This window comes from Bactrocera dorsalis, chromosome 4 (assembly GCF_023373825.1).
Source record: "Bactrocera dorsalis isolate Fly_Bdor chromosome 4, ASM2337382v1, whole genome shotgun sequence".
In the NCBI taxonomy this organism is placed as follows: domain Eukaryota; kingdom Metazoa; phylum Arthropoda; class Insecta; order Diptera; family Tephritidae; genus Bactrocera; species Bactrocera dorsalis.
In genome coordinates, this window is record NC_064306.1 from 73,110,378 (window position 1) to 73,128,914 (window position 18,537).

At 35.8% G+C, this 18,537-nt stretch overlaps 3 protein-coding genes, 1 long non-coding RNA gene and 1 pseudogene across 6 annotated transcripts in view; 3 read left to right on the forward strand and 2 right to left on the reverse strand.

The window, feature by feature from the left end:
- The window catches only part of LOC105232950 (uncharacterized), a 249,592-nt gene that overhangs the window by 9,255 nt on the left and 221,800 nt on the right, over positions 1-18,537 (reverse strand). The gene's annotated exons all lie outside the window — the stretch shown is intronic.
- On the forward strand, positions 2,859-3,712 carry LOC115066651 (uncharacterized). Its single transcript, XR_007422634.1, has 4 exons — positions 2,859-2,976; positions 3,041-3,182; positions 3,265-3,516; positions 3,574-3,712. It is a non-coding gene; the product is annotated as an uncharacterized LOC115066651 (long non-coding RNA).
- Positions 4,853-8,075, forward strand: LOC115066683 (uncharacterized; annotated as a pseudogene).
- Positions 9,430-10,668, forward strand: LOC125778331 (uncharacterized). Its single transcript, XM_049455351.1, has one exon. The coding sequence runs from the start codon at positions 9,526-9,528 to the stop codon at positions 10,147-10,149; it is 624 nt and encodes a 207-aa protein (XP_049311308.1). The 5' UTR covers positions 9,430-9,525; the 3' UTR covers positions 10,150-10,668.
- LOC125778329 (uncharacterized) overlaps positions 12,192-18,537 on the reverse strand; it is a 153,919-nt gene continuing 147,573 nt past the window's right edge. The window contains exons 2-4 of one of the 2 annotated variants that reach the window (XM_049455348.1): positions 15,534-18,380; positions 15,396-15,456; positions 12,192-15,331 (exon numbers count right to left, since the gene is read on the reverse strand). In XM_049455348.1, coding sequence (XP_049311305.1) covers positions 14,220-15,331; positions 15,396-15,456; positions 15,534-15,560 — 1,200 coding nt within the window. In that variant the 5' untranslated portion in view covers positions 15,561-18,380 and the 3' untranslated portion in view covers positions 12,192-14,219. Of the gene's footprint in view, positions 15,332-15,395; positions 15,457-15,533; positions 18,532-18,537 lie in introns of those variants that run through there. The other variant, XM_049455347.1, reaches the window with a different exon arrangement.

Genomic DNA, 18,537 nt, shown 5'->3' on the forward strand with positions numbered 1-18,537 from the left:
CGCGTGGGGACTCCACGCACCTTTTTGTTTTTTAGGGTTGATTCGGTATTAGATTTTTAAAAACGCTTGAACGCGACCGTAAAACAAAATTGGCGCAGTCGGTAGGACCCTTAAAAGTGTTAAATTAAGGATTAAGTGAAACGAACCGTGTTCAAAAAAAAAAAAAATAAAAAAATTTTTCCCCCGGAAATCCTTATATCCTATATTTTATATAAATCCCAAAACTAATTCTGTGATTCTGTAGCCAACTCAGGAGTTAACCAGACCCTCCAGAATATAAATAATTATAAAACAACCCGGATAAACACAAAATCGACACCGCCGAAGGTGCAGTGGACATTAATTGTGAAACGAAATATAAAGGACCAGTTCAGAAGTGAAAACGACCTCGAAAAACTAAAAGGTGTTAATTCACCAGAACATATAAAAAAAACAAATTTTGTGAATTTTTTGCAGTGAACACGTCTTAAAAGAAAAGAGCGTGGATTCACCAAAATTTTAATTTGAAAAGCGAGGTAACCAAACCCATCACAAAAATTAAACCATCAAGGCAGCGAGTCTTCGACAGCAGAAGAGACATGGAGACCGCACAGACTCAAATGGCAGCAGTCAATTTAGTAGAGGAACTTGCCCGCAGAGAGCAACAGTTGGAGCGGATGCGGCAAGCCTACCTTGAACTTAGAAACCGGACCGAAGAAAGTAACGGCAATAGACATGCCCTAATAAAAACAGTCTACGAGCTGCCTATATTTACAAGGACGGGAGACATAACCATAAATTCTTTTTTTAGTAGCATTGAATACCTGCTATCTACAACAAATGATATCGAGTAACAGAAGGAAGTGGTACAATCTGTGCACTACAGGACCATCCAGGGAGAAGCGAAGAGCACGATTATCAACATACCGCTATCGGACAAGTGGCAACTAATAAAAGAAACACTAAAGCTGAGATATCGACCCGTTTTAGAGCCACACCATCTTTACGAAAGGATGGGAAACCTTAAGATATACCAATTGACAGTAATGATACTGATATGGATACCATTAATTGAAGGACTTTTGACAACTACAGATATGATTTATAGACATTAAAGGTAGAATTAGAGGTGCTATAACATATCGCCATACCCATAACCATTGTCATAACCGTAACGATATTTACTATTATCGATTATTGGTGCCATAACCATAATCAGCTGATCTTTCATTCGGAATTTTTGTTTTCATTTCAAAAGTGCCAACTAAATAAAATGAGCAGTGATGATGAAATTGATAAATTATTTCTTAATATTATAGCATTACATGCTAAAAAAAACAATTCAAGCGAATAAGGCAATGGCGTGTCCGTCCTATTAATGTTAATAGGTTCCAAAACGGATACCATCAAAAAACGTTCCTGAAAATAAAAGATATGGATGAACAAGAATTGTTTGCCCATACAAGAACGAATAGGAAGTTGTATGATACTTTTTTGAAGTTAATGACACCTTCAATGTGTAAATTCAAGGAACAAATCCATGCCGAAGAGCGTTTGTCCCTCACACTTCTGTAAGTTTATGTGATTATTACTCCATTTGTTATATTTATGTAGGAAGGGAACATAGAAGCGGACAGAAATACCAATAATTACATCCCTGACGGTTTGACCGAACTTGACGAAACTAATTAAACGGACCCTAACACGGGCAAGAACATATGACAACAGCACAGTCGAGATTGAACAGCGCCGCGAGCAAGACCTAATGTTTGAAAACTAAGAATGTTAAATAGTATACAAAAGTGTTTAAAAGTTAAGATTATAAAAAGTAAAACATATGTACGAAAACTGAAATTTTAAAATAAATATTTGTAACGTGAAACAAAGAAAAAATAAACAATAAAAGACTATTTTCTACATTTATTAAGGTGATTGTTAGGGACTTAGCATACGGAATTCCTTTCAAAAAATTAGCATGGAGCTACAAAATCGGAAAGACCACTGTGAGAAACATAGTGCTGGAGACATGTGAGGCTATTTTTATCTGAATGAACGCGCGCAACAACAGTATAAAACATCACGACAGACTTTGCGCAAATGTGGAACATGCCAAACTGTGTAGGTGCGATCGAGGGAAAACATATTGCGATAAAATACCCTCCAAATTCAGGATCCATGTATATGGGATGAGAATTAAGGTCAGTGTGGCAACCACTTATCCAAATGTCAAACAGTGGATGGCATTTGTGGATTAAGTAGAAGTTGTGGGCGGTAAGGCTAGCGTCCATCATAGCGTAAGTTAATATTGTCATTCCATATTGTAACGCCGTCAGTAACGCATCGTAAGCGCAACTTGAAGTTTTCAGTGACATTTCCAAGTAATTGATATACGTGTGCAGTTAAATTATTTCATTTTCTATATTAAATAAACGTTGTTGAATACCAATTGAAAGTGTCGAGTTTTATGTTGCTTACCAGGTCGCGCATGGCCTGGTTTATGTGCCTTTGGCCAGCCATCATGTTCTCCAGTTCTTTTATCTTCCTACCCAACTGGTTAAAGTTTTGGGTAGTTTCGCTACTTTGTATTTTTCCAGAGGGTTTGCCACCTTCAATTATGTGGTTGGCATTTTCGCATTCTCTTTTTGATCCAGCAACGCTGGATATCTCGTTTTTTTCGTTAGGAGGTGTTCTCATAATTTTTGAGTTCCTTTTAAAGGGATTCTCGGGGGTGCATCCACAACTGTTCTCAGAGGCCATACCTCAATGAGAAAATAGTTGGAAGCTACTGACAGTAAGTATGTTCAGTCACTGCCCCTAAAACCTTGCTTATATTTTCAATAGTTGGCAATGCCAAAACCAAAGGGAATACGAAAAAGGAGAAACAAAAGGAGAACAGCTGATCAAAACATGACGGCAATGCAAAAGTATTAGCACGCGTTTTGTCAGGTTTGCTGTTTTCAGGGGAAAAATAATATTTTTTCAACAAAATATACGCGGGTAAGTGCGAATAAATTCTTTGTTAAAAAATGCAAATTGTACTTATCTTTTCTTATAAATATAGTGTCCGTTTGGATCGTTGAAGTTTCCGAAAGCCTCAGATAAGATATGAACTATAGTCGGTGTTAAGACTGGAAGTTTAAAAAAAATACCCCAGGACCTCACCAAAAACACAACCACCTCACTTGAACGTAACTATATATATGGTTTGTATTCTCTCGCGCTCTATTTGCATCTTTTCCCGTTCAAGCTCTATAATCTGATCGTGCCTTTCCTTTTCATTTTTAGCTTCTTCCTTAAGGAATTCCAGAGAGAGATCCCCGCTTTAAGGATTTTGTAATCCCTTTAATGCGGAAGAAGGTGTCAAAACTGTGCAGCATGAACTGTTTACAAAACTACCTGCAAACCCACTACATCCGCCAACATCACCAACACAGGAACAAAGCCGATTTTCATTTCTACAAGTCAAAAGCCATTATCCTGATGAGACAACATTTTGAAAAAGAGAACCAGTCGGAAAAATGCGACCCGTACTGGCAGGTAAGAAATTATGCAATAACCTATTTTTTCCAATTTATTGTATTAATTATATTCTAGATTACTACAGATGGCGACGCGTTTAAAACGTTAGCTAAAAAATAGTTCTGCGTTCCCGCATCTTCGTGCGAATCTGAAAGAGTTTTCAGTAAAGCTGGACAACTTACTATAAGTGAGCGTCGCACGAGTTACCTTCTCTACCCTATTTGTATAGACGCTGAGAGTTTAGGAGAAGAGAAGAGAGAATCGCGAAGCAGCTACATATTTTTAGAGAGAATCGCGAAGCGGCTATTTTTCTGAATTCATTCGTGCGTAAACCTTGATACTGGTAACTAGTGTCCCACCGCAATAATCTTTGAAGTCAAGCGCTACAATGTAACTCGACAGAAATATAAGCACTTTACCTTTAATTTCCAACTTCTGGAGATACCAGTGAACATTGATACTGGTAACTCACGCGGCTATCATCGACCGTTGTCGATAAGAGGAGCTTATCTTAAACAAAAACAAGCATGTAAATAATATGTAAATATATATAGTAGAGTTCGGGATGGTAAGTAAGGATAGTAAAATAAGCAATAGTATAGTAGGGATAGCACAATATCCTAAAGAACTATTATTTTCTTTGGACCTTGTATATATTATATATATATATGTATAGTGACGTATTCTGCCATACACACACTATTTATAAAATTTGTTTTTTTTTTGTTGTTGTTTGTTGTGTTTTGTTTACAGCATTTTGATCTTAATGTTCAAGCGCTCTGAGTGCGGCTATGGTAAAACAACACCCACAATAACATTTCAACAGAAATAATTTAGATAGCTATGGCAAACAGGGTTGCCGATTTGGTAAAATTTTACCAAATGTGGTAAATTATTTTCCTCTTGCTAAAATGTGAAATTTTTATTCATTTTGGTAAATTTCCAAAATTTAAGTCCATTTCGATTGAATTGTATGTATTATCTTTAATTTTTTTCAAATAGTTTTGTAGAAACATTTTAAAAACGTACTATAAAATTCTTCCCTGGTTAGTAGTCTTAAGCACATTTGACATAAATGAAACCAGCACTGTTCCAGCGTTGCCATAAATAACAAAAAATTTATCAAATAACAACAGCCACAGTAAAAACACCAATGTGGTTGCGGTTATTTGGTTAATTTTTTGTTTATGGCAACGCTGCAGTGTTCTTCTGCTTTCCACGTGTCAAGTGGTGTTGGATATTGCGCGTTTAAGTTTTTTTTAAATAAACTTAATAAATAATAACAAATCATGGATAGGTAAGTGAAAATGTGCTCATAGTTGTTTAATTTTGATTCCAATAAGAAAATCATCATATGCTTTATTCATTTAGATTTGTTATGCGCAAAAGACCTGCACCTCCTGAAGAGGAGCATGAAACCAGCAGTGACAGTGGCCGCAGGTAAGATACACTGGAGCCCCGGTTTGCGTCGACCCGATTTGCGTCGCAAAATATGTATGTACATACTAGAGACCTCTAGTACATACATATGTATTGTACAATGTTTTCAATTTGCGTCGTTAATTTCAGTTTCGGTCGTTTGAATGCCTACGTATGCAGCAATGTACATATGTATATACATACATATTCAGTTACAGAAAACAATTTTTCCGTAAAAAGGGGATTCCCAATTATCGGCATATATGCAAGTGCTGCACATAGAAATATGAATTTCGGCAGAGAATTTCCGTCGCAGTTGCGGTTTCAGTTGGCTATTAATCACGCGAAAAAATGAGTCAAAAGCGCAAACAAATCAGTGTCGAATTGAAATTAGACATACTAAAACGTTTTAAGTCGGGTGAAAAAGCCATTGACATCGCAAAACATCTTAACTTAGCTTCGTCTACTGTAAGGACAATTTGCAACCGAGATGCTGACCAAATCACAAAATTTGCAAAAACTGCTACCTCGCTACAGTCACAACAAGTCAAAGTAAGAAGTCCGCTGTTGATTAAAATGGAAGCTCTTCTGTCGGTTTGGATTGAAAATGAGAACCAAAGAAAAGTGCCCCTGAGCAAATTGATTATTCAAAATAAGGCCATCAGCATCTTTCATGATCTACAGAATGATACTCCATCAACAAGCAGTGGAAGTTCCGAAAAATTTGAAGCAAGTAACGGTTGGTTCCAACGCTTTAAATCTAGCGCAAATTTGCAAAATATCTCTCTAAAAGGAGAATCGGCTAGCGCTGATAAGCCAGCTGCGGAAAAATTTGAGCTTGAACTACAAGCTATTGTCAAAGAAGGGGGATATTCTCGCAAGCAGGTCTTGAATGTCGATGAAACTGGCTTGTATTGGAAGCGGTTGCCTAAAAAAACCTACATTTCCAAGGCCGAAAAATCTGCTCCTGGGTATAAAGCCTCTAAAGATCGACTTACCCTTCTTCTAGGTGGAAACGCAGAAGGGGATTTTAAATTCAAGCCATTTCTTATTTACCAGTCTGAGAATCCAAGAGCCCTTAAAAATGTGAATAGAAGTGATCTTCCGGTTCACTGGCGTGCTAATAAGAAAGCATGGATGACTGCCACGCTATTTACAGATTGGATTAAACATTGCGCTGTTCCCGAACTGAAAGATTATTGTTGCTCTCAAAAGATTGATTTTAAAATGCTGTTACTGATGGACAATGCTCCAGGACATCCCATATATTCAGATATTTCTGAAAATATAAAAATTGTTTTTATGCCTCCTAACACCACCTCTATCATACAGCCGATGGATCAAGGCGTAATATCCATATTTAAGTCTTACTATCTACGGCGAACATTTTCTCAACTTATAGAAGCAACTGGTAAAGCAGATAAATTAACCATACCGCAGTTTTGGAAGGATTACAATATCAAGATGGCTGTCGAAAATATTGGTTTTGCATGGAAAGAAGTTAAAGTGACTTGTATGAATGTGGTGTCGAGTGTAGAGTACTGAACACGACTAGAGTACTGAACACGACTATGTTACTGAACACGACGAAGACAAAATGCAACTATGGACTAGAACAAGAACTCAGCGAAGCGTTAGGACGCTTGCGTTGAGTTCTTAGAACGTTATAAAGCTAGAAGACGAGAAAACGAAGCATTCAACATCGGACAGCCAAACGAACAACAAGTGTATTTTTCAAATAATTTTTAAATTATAAATTTTAATTGTAAAGTTAATAAAAATAAAATAAGTCACATCCTACATGAATGGAAGTTGGGGAAATATATGGCCAGAGTGCTTGCTTAAAAACAATGTTCCGATTAACGATATACCAACTGTTCGGGAAGAAATTGCTAATCTGGCTAGGGAAAATAATATTGAAGGAATGGGAATTGAGGATATCAACGAACTGTTAAACTTACAGGATGAAGAGCTCACAAACGAAATGTTATTAACTTTTGGTACTGAACATACGTTGGATGATGAAACTGATCCGACCGTTATCCAAACAGAACCAAAAAAGCTAACAACTGCGCAAATTGCAAAAGCGATGGAACTGATAGAACAGGCGATTGAAATTTTTTGCAACAATGATCCCGATGAAAATCGTAGTGCCAAGGCAAGTCAATCTCTTTCCGACGCCATACAATGCTACAAAAATGTTTACATGGAGAAAAAAGCAATTTTTATACAACAAACTTTGGACGCATTTTTATGCAAAAATGTAACTCAGCCCGAAGAAATTATGGACGACTAAGGTTTTAATTTCATCGCATTTCTTTTTTAATGCCTTCTTAAAAAGTTGCATTTTTTTTAACTCAGGAACAAATTAAAAATATTTTGCAGTAAGTATATGGGGAAATGTGTTTCGATTTGCGTCGTTTCGTTTTGCGTCGCGTCTCTACGGTCCCCATTAACGGCGCAAACCGGGGCCCCAGTGTAGTTTGCTACATATATGGCCAAATGTATCATGTCTTTATTATTGTGTGCAGTGAAACACATCCCGTAAAACAAACTTGGAGAAAATTCCGAGATGACTGGCTATCGAGATTTTCTTGGTTGCTGAATAAAGATGGGTGTAGCTATAGCATAGCTTGTGATAAAAAGCTGTCAAACCATTTATCATTTAAAAAAAAACATAATGTTTTCCCAATCCACAAACAAAACGAACAGAAAAAAAACATCAAATCCAAATGGACAAGTTTTTGGATGAAGAACATCAACAAACGTCTAAGCAAGTACATCATGCGGAGTTAACTATGGTTATGTTTCTTATTTGCCACAATTTGCCATTTTTACTTATGGATTTCTTACCGAAACTGTTAAAAGAGTGCTGTCCGGACTCTCCAATTGCACAGCAGCTTCATTGCGGCCGAACAAAAGCCACAGAATTGGTGGATCAGTTGGGTAAGAGGTCATGTGAAGAAATTACTGAAAAATTAAGAACGAACAAATTTTCTCTGATTGTGGATGAAACCACGGATGTTTCGACAAAAAAATGCTTAATTTTAATTGTTCGATTTTTTGACAAATTTTCAAGAAGTGTTCATGACAAATTTTTAGGATTAATAGAATTAAAGTATTGCGATGCGAATTCCATCTACTTAGATATTGTTTAGGCCAGCGCCTAATTTCTTTTTTACCAACCCTAGTGAGTATATAACAAACCATTGCCAGTTAGCTGTTAATAGTTTTCACTCAACTGTTAATAACTTTCGCTCAACTGGCAATGGTTTCGTTGAAAACTCCCGCTTAGCAAACGATGCTGCAAGTCACTTTTGGTCACTTTTACTAGATAGCGAATCGAGGCAAGACATCGTCCACCGGCCACCACAACCAGCATCATCACAAGCACAAACCAGTAAGTAATTTTTGGTAATCACGATTTAATAAAGAACCAAGATTTTAATTTGCTATATTAAACACAAACTTTGTGGTTTCATTTACTAATACACTTCGTTTTTCCTGTTTCATATTCTCAACGATCGACGCATCGTCCGCGAGTGACTAGTCGAACGTTCGAGACATATTCATGGTCCTTCGAGCCGGATATTAATCAAGTATTATTTCACAAATCAGCAAGCAAGTTTTCTCATCACCATAACAATTGGAATTCACGAGGCGCTGCAAACCAGCAAGCAAGTTTTCTTAACACCACCCACAGGGATTCACAAGGCGCTGCACACCAGCAACTCTTTTTTAACACAAAGTGACCTGCCACCAAAGAACACAATACACTTCACACCAACGCAGGCAAACCAGGTACGTGATTGCTTTAATATCACTTTGATATAAATCGTTAAAAAAAAAAATAAAATAAAAGAGTTGTTTTTTAATCGCATTTTATTGGTGACAATCATAAATCGTTTATACAAGAAAAGTGACAAAGTGACTAGTGTTTTTAGTGTTTCAGTGGGATAATTACAAAAGCAAAATAATCCGTAAGTGCACGGTTACGTTTACCGGATTTTGTGCGGTAATATTTTTTCTCGTATATTTTTTCATATACATATCACTTACGGCACTAATTTTCGATTTTTTCAATTTTTTGATTTTGTGCGGTAATATCTTTTTGACATATCACTTACGGCACTGATTTTTTGATTTTTTCTCTATTTGTTCAAGAAATTTCTGTTTTTGTTTCTTTTTTTTTCACCTTCAAACACTTTCTTTTAACAAATTGATTTTCGTTGGCGTATCTTGGGTGGCGATCCATAAAGTGTGGCATATATATACATACTTACGTACGTACGACTACAATATATTCTCGTTTTTTTGGTTGGCAGTGGTGTGCTGCAACTCACGTATATTAAATAAAGTACACTAAGCCAGATATATTGCGATATCGGCTACTTTAGTTAAAAATTTTTTCGTTTGCTGACTTATATTCAATAAATCAAATATTATTGACCAGCCAGATATATTGCGATATCGGCTAAAACAATCAAAAAATTTTCTTTTTTCTTCAGATTCGACCAAAATGACTGGGCGTACCTACGTACAGGAACTATAGGTTCTCGATTTAAAGACTGTGCAGCTCTACTAACGTATAATTATGCATCATCACTAATGGGCCTAGTTAATCAAGGAGACTTATTGCTTTGGATTTTCGATAAAACTTTGGCAGACGAAGCCATGAGAATATTCAAAGATGGAGAGGAATATGGGTCTCAATATTCTTACTTCCCTTACCAAGTGGACTTTGGATTGTGTACACGCAGTGCGTACTCCGCAAGGATGAATCCGGCCCTACATTGCTTCGGAAATATAATTGGGGCCATGATGACCCAAGTAAGAAGCTTTAATGCACGGATGATTTTGCAAGCGAACGTAAAGGATGTGATATCCAATGCGCAACTTGTAGGATTCGTATTCGCCACAAGGTCGGAACGCAATATCCAATTCTTACGAAGTGATGATCCTAACTTGGATCAAGGACATGAAGAATACGGCAAACAGAAAAAATTGGATTCTGAGGGTGATGACTTAGATGAAGAAGAAGACCCTAATCAATTAATTCCACCAACTGGAAGAGAACCTCTTGATTGGTTCAATTGGTATGATCAGGTAAATGGGAAACCGAGTAAAGAGATGCGTAAATTCTTTAAACAAGTACAGGACAGCATACAAAATGTGAGACCGGGATCGATCGGTGAAGTATGCAAAGGACCTCTATTCTTGCAAGATGCATAACAGATGATAGACAATATAACACATGAAAAAAAAAAAAAAAAAATTAGGCGCTGGCTTGGTTTATATTTCAACAGAAAGAAACAGAAGAAAATGAAAATTCAGTCTTAAGTCACCATCTAACAAATAAAGACGCACTCAAATCTTAAATCATTTTGAGTTTTTATTTTTATTTTTATGGCATAGGGTCATAATTACTTACGTAAGTATATAAACTAAAATATTATTGACCAGCCAGATATATTGCGATATCGGCTAAAACAATCAAAAAATGTTCTTTTTTCTTCAGATTCGACCAAAATGACTGGGCGTACCTACGTACAGGAACTATAGGTTCTCGATTTAAAGACTGTGCAGCTCTACTAACGTATAATTATGCATCATCACTGATGGGCCTAGTTAATCAAGGAGACTTATTGCTTTGGATCTTCGATAAAACTTTGGCAGACGAAGCCATGAGAATATTCAAAGATGGAGAGGAATATGGGTCTCAATATTCTTACTTCCCTTACCAAGTGGACTTTGGATTGTGTACACGCAGTGCGTACTCCGCAAGGATGAATCCGGCCCTACATTGCTTCGGAAATATAATTGGGGCCATGATGACCCAAGTAAGAAGCTTTAATGCACGGATGATTTTGCAAGCGAACGTAAAGGATGTGATATCCAATGCGCAACTTGTAGGATTCGTATTCGCCACAAGGTCGGAACGCAATATCCAATTCTTACGAAGTGATGATCCTAACTTGGATCAAGGACATGAAGAATACGGCAAACAGAAAAAATTGGATTCTGAGGGTGATGACTTAGATGAAGAAGAAGACCCTAATCAATTAATTCCACCAACTGGAAGAGAACCTCTTGATTGGTTCAATTGGTATGATCAGGTAAATGGGAAACCGAGTAAAGAGATGCGTAAATTCTTTAAACAAGTACAGGACAGCATACAAAATGTGAGACCGGGATCGATCGGTGAAGTATGCAAAGGACCTCTATTCTTGCAAGATGCATAACAGATGATAGACAATATAACACATGAAAAAAAAAAAAAAAAAAATTAGGCGCTGGCTTGGTTTATATTTCAACAGAAAGAAACAGAAGAAAATGAAAATTCAGTCTTAAGTCACCATCTAACAAATAAAGACGCACTCAAATCTTAAATCATTTTGAGTTTTTATTTTTATGGCATAGGGTCATAATTACTTACGTAAGTATATAAACTAAAATATTATTGACCAGCCAGATATATTGCGATATCGGCTAAAACAATCAAAAAATTTTCTTTTTTCTTCAGATTCGACCAAAATGACTGGGCGTACCTACGTACAGGAACTATAGGTTCTCGATTTAAAGACTGTGCAGCTCTACTAACGTATAATTATGCATCATCACTAATGGGCCTAGTTAATCAAGGAGACTTATTGCTTTGGATCTTCGATAAAACTTTGGCAGACGAAGCCATGAGAATATTCAAAGATGGAGAGGAATATGGGTCTCAATATTCTTACTTCCCTTACCAAGTGGACTTTGGATTGTGTACACGCAGTGCGTACTCCGCAAGGATGAATCCGGCCCTACATTGCTTCGGAAATATAATTGGGGCCATGATGACCCAAGTAAGAAGCTTTAATGCACGGATGATTTTGCAAGCGAACGTAAAGGATGTGATATCCAATGCGCAACTTGTAGGATTCGTATTCGCCACAAGGTCGGAACGCAATATCCAATTCTTACGAAGTGATGATCCTAACTTGGATCAAGGACATGAAGAATACGGCAAACAGAAAAAATTGGATTCTGAGGGTGATGACTTAGATGAAGAAGAAGACCCTAATCAATTAATTCCACCAACTGGAAGAGAACCTCTTGATTGGTTCAATTGGTATGATCAGGTAAATGGGAAACCGAGTAAAGAGATGCGTAAATTCTTTAAACAAGTACAGGACAGCATACAAAATGTGAGACCGGGATCGATCGGTGAAGTATGCAAAGGACCTCTATTCTTGCAAGATGCATAACAGATGATAGACAATATAACACATGAAAAAAAAAAAAAAAAAATTAGGCGCTGGCTTGGTTTATATTTCAACAGAAAGAAACAGAAGAAAATGAAAATTCAGTCTTAAGTCACCATCTAACAAATAAAGACGCACTCAAATCTTAAATCATTTTGAGTTTTTATTTTTATTTTTATGGCATAGGGTCATAATTACTTACGTAAGTATATAAACTAAAATAACTGCGAATTTTTTTTTATTTAAAATGTCGATGTTTCATGTATATAATTAAAAGAACGATTACCCAAGAAGGAAGCTCTTACAGAGAAGCCCACAGAAAAGTTGCAGGCATTTTAGGTAACCGTTTTGAACTTTTGGACAATTACGATAACAATTTCCCCGAAATACATAGCAAAGGTACTAACAATACTCATCAAAATAATGAATCCACATCATATATCCATAAAATCTTACCATTTATTAAAGTAATTAAAAGCAATATTAACAATACAAATAGCAATAGACGTAGAGAACAGGCAAATGCAAGAAATACTATGCAGGAATGGAGAGAAACAATCAAACCAATTAAAAGCAATGAAATCATTATTGAAACAGGAAAATTACAAGAAACACAAAACACAGTGAATGAATTAAGTGCAGCCATAACAACACACCTAACTACTAATATTAACCAAAGATTAAATCCAGAATTTACAATTATTGTATTCACAGTTTATGGGAAATTTCATATGTGGCAACTTTGCCCGATATTTGACATTTAAACTGTGAACGCACAATTAATGTTTTTGTTTCCTGGTAAAGTGGCAACTTTGATCAGCTGACTATTCGCGTTTAGAAAAAATGGAAAGCAACACAGAAATACAGAAGGTAAACGCAATTCGCAATATTTTTAAATATAAATATGAAAATATTCTGCCTATAAGTGTTCTATTGCAGGTTGTACATAAGCGTGTTCGAAAGGCTCCCTACAGAAAGTGGACCGACAACGAAAATGAAAGTTTAATCAACTTTTTGAGGGACAACAGGCCACTAGAGAAACCAACGGCCCAACATTATTATAAAAGATTTTTGAACCAAGCTGGCAGCGACTTGCATTGGACTCTGGTGCGTTGCAAGGTAAAAAAACTTAAGATTGCAGTACACCAAGGCCAAGTCCTGGCAAAATGCAACGGGAAGTGGCACCATGGATAATTGTGACACTACCAAAAGTAGGTTCTACACATCATAAATTTTTAAATGTATATATCCTACAAATACACTTCATTTTTAGACGCGATCGTAAGGATATGTCCCCGGTACGATGACTTAGAAGACATTTTTGGCTATAGGGAGCTCACTTCAAACTGCCTTGTATTGGATACCGAGGACATTGCATGTACTGGTTCACCAGAAGTTGCCACGTCCTCTGATATAATCGTCGAGGAAATCGTGGCATTACCCGAGCCTCTGGTCACCCCTTCTACGTCAAAGGCTGTCCGAAAGGGTATATATTCGCGTACAGCCCTATCAGACGTTCTCGATGTACACTCCAGCTTATTGGATGCAAAAAAAGACAGAATCGAGAAGGAATTTAAGATGAGGGAAAATGAATTAATGGTAAAAGAGCAACAATTGTTGTTTGATAAAGAAAAATTTGAAAAAGAGTTGGTAGAAAAAAAGCTGACAGGGAAATTCAAGTTATGGAAATTCAAATGAGGGAGAGAATAGCTATGAAAGAATTGGAAATGAAAGAAAGAATTGAAATGGAAAAAATGAAAATAATGCAATAAAAATGTCGCAGGCTTAAGTATTTTCTTCCATATAGAAAATAAATCGCGTTATATGAAGAAAACATGTATAACACCTTCATTAGAAAAATATTAAACATCTTTTATTTCAATAAAATTTAATAGGCTATTGAACTGCATACCAAAAAGGCTAAAAATGTCGACTAAAAAGTTGAATATTTCGATGAAAATTTGTAAAGTTTAGATTTCTATACGAAACTAATTCAATTTAAATAACTGGAGGAATTAAAAATTAAAAAATAAAACTATACATATATACTACATAAAATTAAATAATTATATCTTTATTGTTTACAAAATGTGATAGAGCTTTTCTTAGGTCGTCGTGTTCATAAATTTCTTGTGGGAAGTCTGTTTCTTCTTGGCTTTCTAAACTAGGATTTTCGTCTAAGTTAAATTGTAGCAGCATGTTGTGAAGGATACAACATGCCAAAATCCATCTACAATAATTTTTATAATTAGTTTCGTTCGTTAATCGGAATCGTAGTTCTTTTAAACTGCAAAATTTTTCTTTCAATTTCCCAAAACAATTTTCTATACGTACTCTATATTTAGAGAAATATTGATTGAATGTATCTCTCATTTCTTTTGACTGCTCAGTACTGTTTTGTCGAAAAGGTGTAATAAGATGTTGGCTTAGCGGATATGCCGAATCGCCAGCAATCCATTCCCGATGACAGAAATAATTTTGTGGGTTTTTACCTATTGCAGATTCGGCAAAAATTTTAGCATCATGCACGCTTCCTCGGTATCCTATTGTCGCTTGTCTAATTCTTAGTGAATAGTCACATACTACTTGCATTTTTATGGCATACTGTTTTTTGCGAGAGAAGTATAGTTCGTGATCTTTTGAAGGCGACTCTGCTAATCTGATTTCAGTACCGTCAACATAGCCAATACATCCTGGAAGCTCTTTCATTGTTTTTGTGACAATCTTTCGCCTTTCTTCTCTAGATGGCCAACATAAAAATGTAGATTTTAAATTAATCAATGCGGTAATAACCCGCTCTGTCACTTTGGTAACTGTTCCGCCATCGCCTATTCCGAACAATGTTGCAATCTTTCTAATAGAGGCACTCTCTCCACTTGATCCCAGACGAAAAAGTGTTATCTTTAGTTGAAGATCGATTGGTAATTGTGAAACAAAATTTTTGTTTTGGAAAACAGGGTCTTGCTTGATTAAGGATAATATATAGTTGAACTCAAAGAATTCTATGCGCAACATTTGTCGCATGCGGCCACTATCAAATCTGGGAAGAACATTATTGACCCATTGCGAAGACTTTGGTATACCCAAATGGGTACTTCTCCGATTAGCTATAATAAGCGCTGCATCAATGGCAAATTTTATTAGGATATCGTCATCCTCTTCGTCACTGCCTTTAACAAAATTGTAAAAAATAACTTCGGTAGGTAATTTTATGTAATAAGTATATATACATACTAGAATCATTAGCGGTTATGTCCAGTATACATTTGTAGCTGAGTGCGTTCAATATATTTTGCTTTCCATTTAAATGAGACATTTTTATTCAATAATTAAAAATTAATTTGCTATAAAAATATTGCGAATTGCGTTTACCTTCTGTATTTCTGTGTTGCTTTCCATTTTTTCTAAACGCGAATAGTCAGCTGATCAAAGTTGCCACTTTACCAGGAAACAAAAACACGAAGTAAAGTAGAGTAATTTTGCCTAAGACTGTTATTTCGAACTTGTATAGGAAACAACAACAAACAAAGTTACCACGTGGTAAAATGTTTTGAAGTTAACAGATGGCAAAATTAACACATCAGATAATATAGAACTGTGAACACCCTAAATATATCAAAAAATGATATTGAATCGGGGACGATTCATCTTAGAGAGGGGGGAGTTAATGGCAGCAGCCACACAGACTCTTTGTGAATAATGTAAACAAATCGTGACTCCCTACGGTATTACTGCCTGGTCAGCAGAATACTTTAATTAATAAGAAATCGATAAGTAAGCACAATTCAAAATATCCCATTATATGTTTTGATAATGAGAATAATTGGAAATTCAATGCACTGGCATTTCATCACTTAATGTGATTTTTAGTATGAGCATTGAATTCTAAGGATATAAATATAAGTGATTTTACGAAGAAAGATCAGTGAGAGTATAGTGTGTAATCAGCGAGCAACCCAGAACTTGCGTGACCGAAACTCCAATACATTTACACAATTTTTACTTGTCACTAACACTCCCTCACAAATCTTTAAAGTGAGTAACAAGTCAATCTATTGTGTCTTTTGTTTGTTTTATATCATAAGCTCTTCACTCAACAGATGTTAAACAAAAGAAGACAAACAAATTTTTTAGCTGTCACCGCTTATTGAAAGCGATGGATGTGAAAGCCAGAGACATAAAAACATAGAGAAGGTGCAGGTTCGACAGGGAAAATTTGTTAGATTTATAGTAAGGAATTCGCCTCACAGCTACAGAAGTCACGCTGTAAAATGTTAACATATTCAACAAAGAACATAAAGAGAAATAAATATATGTTTGCTTGTTTATATTTTATTCCCTTTCTGACAGCGAAAAATGTGTGCAAAACACAAATCTCACAAAAGACATTTTTTTATGTTCTCTATCTTACCCAGAGAAACAGCAGAAACGCTTTATTTTCTTTGGTCTCACATATCCAAGAATATGAAGAGACATAATTATAAGTTAATACAACAAATATTTATTTCAAAAATATTCATTGCTACAACGTAATTGTTAAAGTTCAATAACTTAAAAGTTGACACAACAAATATTTAGTTCAACATAACAACAATCATTGCAACAATGTTGTTGTTAAAGTTGAATAACATAAACAAACATCCGCTGCAACTCCCAAAAGTGATCGACATTATTGCTGATCAATAAATAATAATATCAACAACAATAATCAACTTCAATTCTGCTGACCATTCAACATCCGTTAAACTCTGCCGACGCCGCTGCCGTTGAACCACAGCTAGCTTAGGGTATTTTTAAGATTCTATGTTTCAGTTTCTTTTAGAAACTCAATAAAGAAGAACTTAACTTATATGTATGCAAGTTAACACTAAACATATTTACGTTTCTCACCAAACATATTTACATTGCTTAATAATTATTACGATACTTTCGCTGACTATCATTTCCTGTTTACGTCCCAAATTTTGTTTAGCCCATTTCCGATCGTTGCACGGAGTTGCGTCGTCAAACAACTCCACCACTTTCAAACTTGTCGATATACCAAAAAAGACAAGTATTTTCTAAATATTTTTCATTCCTCTAAAATGTAAGTTGAATCTTCAGATTCAACTACATACATACAAGTTAACGGCAGCAGCCACACAGATACTTAACGATAAATGTAAACAAATTGTATCTTCTCGCAGTATTACTGCTTGGTCAGCAGAATACTTTAATTAATAAGAAATCAATATATGACTTGTTTTGATAAGTAAGCAAAATCCAATATTCCATTATTTGTTTTGATAATGAGAATAATTGGAAATCCAATGCTCTGGCATTTCATCACTTAATGTAATGCCAAAGCATCTTTAGTAATAAGCATAGAATTATAAGAATATAAATATAAGTGCTTTTACTAATAAAGATCAGTGTATAATCGGCAAGCGTATTGAGTGATCATCTTGATGATCAAAGCGCACCATACATTGTCACTCAAACCAACACTTTGTTTAATTTCTACCGCGCGTAGCGGAACGGAATATATTTTTTTAATACTTCCCACACAAGGAAAGTTAATTTACATATTAACATGCATAAATACATAAATAAAGAAATATGCACAAACAAGTAATCATCTTTTAAATTCCTTTAAAAATGAAATCTAATGCCACTGTTATTATTTGATATGTTTATTTAAGATATGCCGGCTCGTTGATGCTGAGGAATGTCAAGTCAGCACAACGGCTCCAAGTAGATTTAGCAAATAAGATTTTTATAAAGAATAAAATGATTATTAATAAACTGAACGGCAAGCCGCACAGTACGGAAAATTAGCCGGAATTAGGCGGAAAATATGTAATTTCTGTTAAATTACATATAATATCGTAATTTGCGCGACCCAAAAGTGCTGACGTAGCGTCTGCATTGAATACACGGTCACGTTGCACTGCATGTGATGATCGCTGCTCACACACTTTTAATTCTGGCCCGCATACAACCCTACATAGAGCCGCAACATCGACACCCCGCAATCATCATTTCACCACACAAATTCCACAACATTTCCACACATAACATCCACAATGTCACCGCTACAGCAGATCTAGCGGCTGACCGGCACCCACGCCAAAAAGCTAAAAAAGGAATAACGGGCGGCGAGCCGGCCCTTCCTTTTTTCGACGTCACGCTCAAGCAAGTAACAACGCGCGCTCGACCTCATTTGTTTCATCGCTCGACCTCAGTTTGTTTCATAAAGAAATCGTATCAAAATTGTATTTATCATAAAAAACCAAAAGCCTTGAATTGAAGTTGTGATTTCTGATTTTTCTCAATAAATACTCCCGGTTTATTCCTTCGTTGGAAAACAAGAAAAAAGGTAGTTTTACGGTTTAAG

Coding starts and splice junctions, on each gene's coding strand:
- LOC125778331 (XM_049455351.1), top strand. CDS start 9,526: ATGGGCCTAGTTAATCAAGGAGACTTATTGCTTTGGATTTTCGATAAA.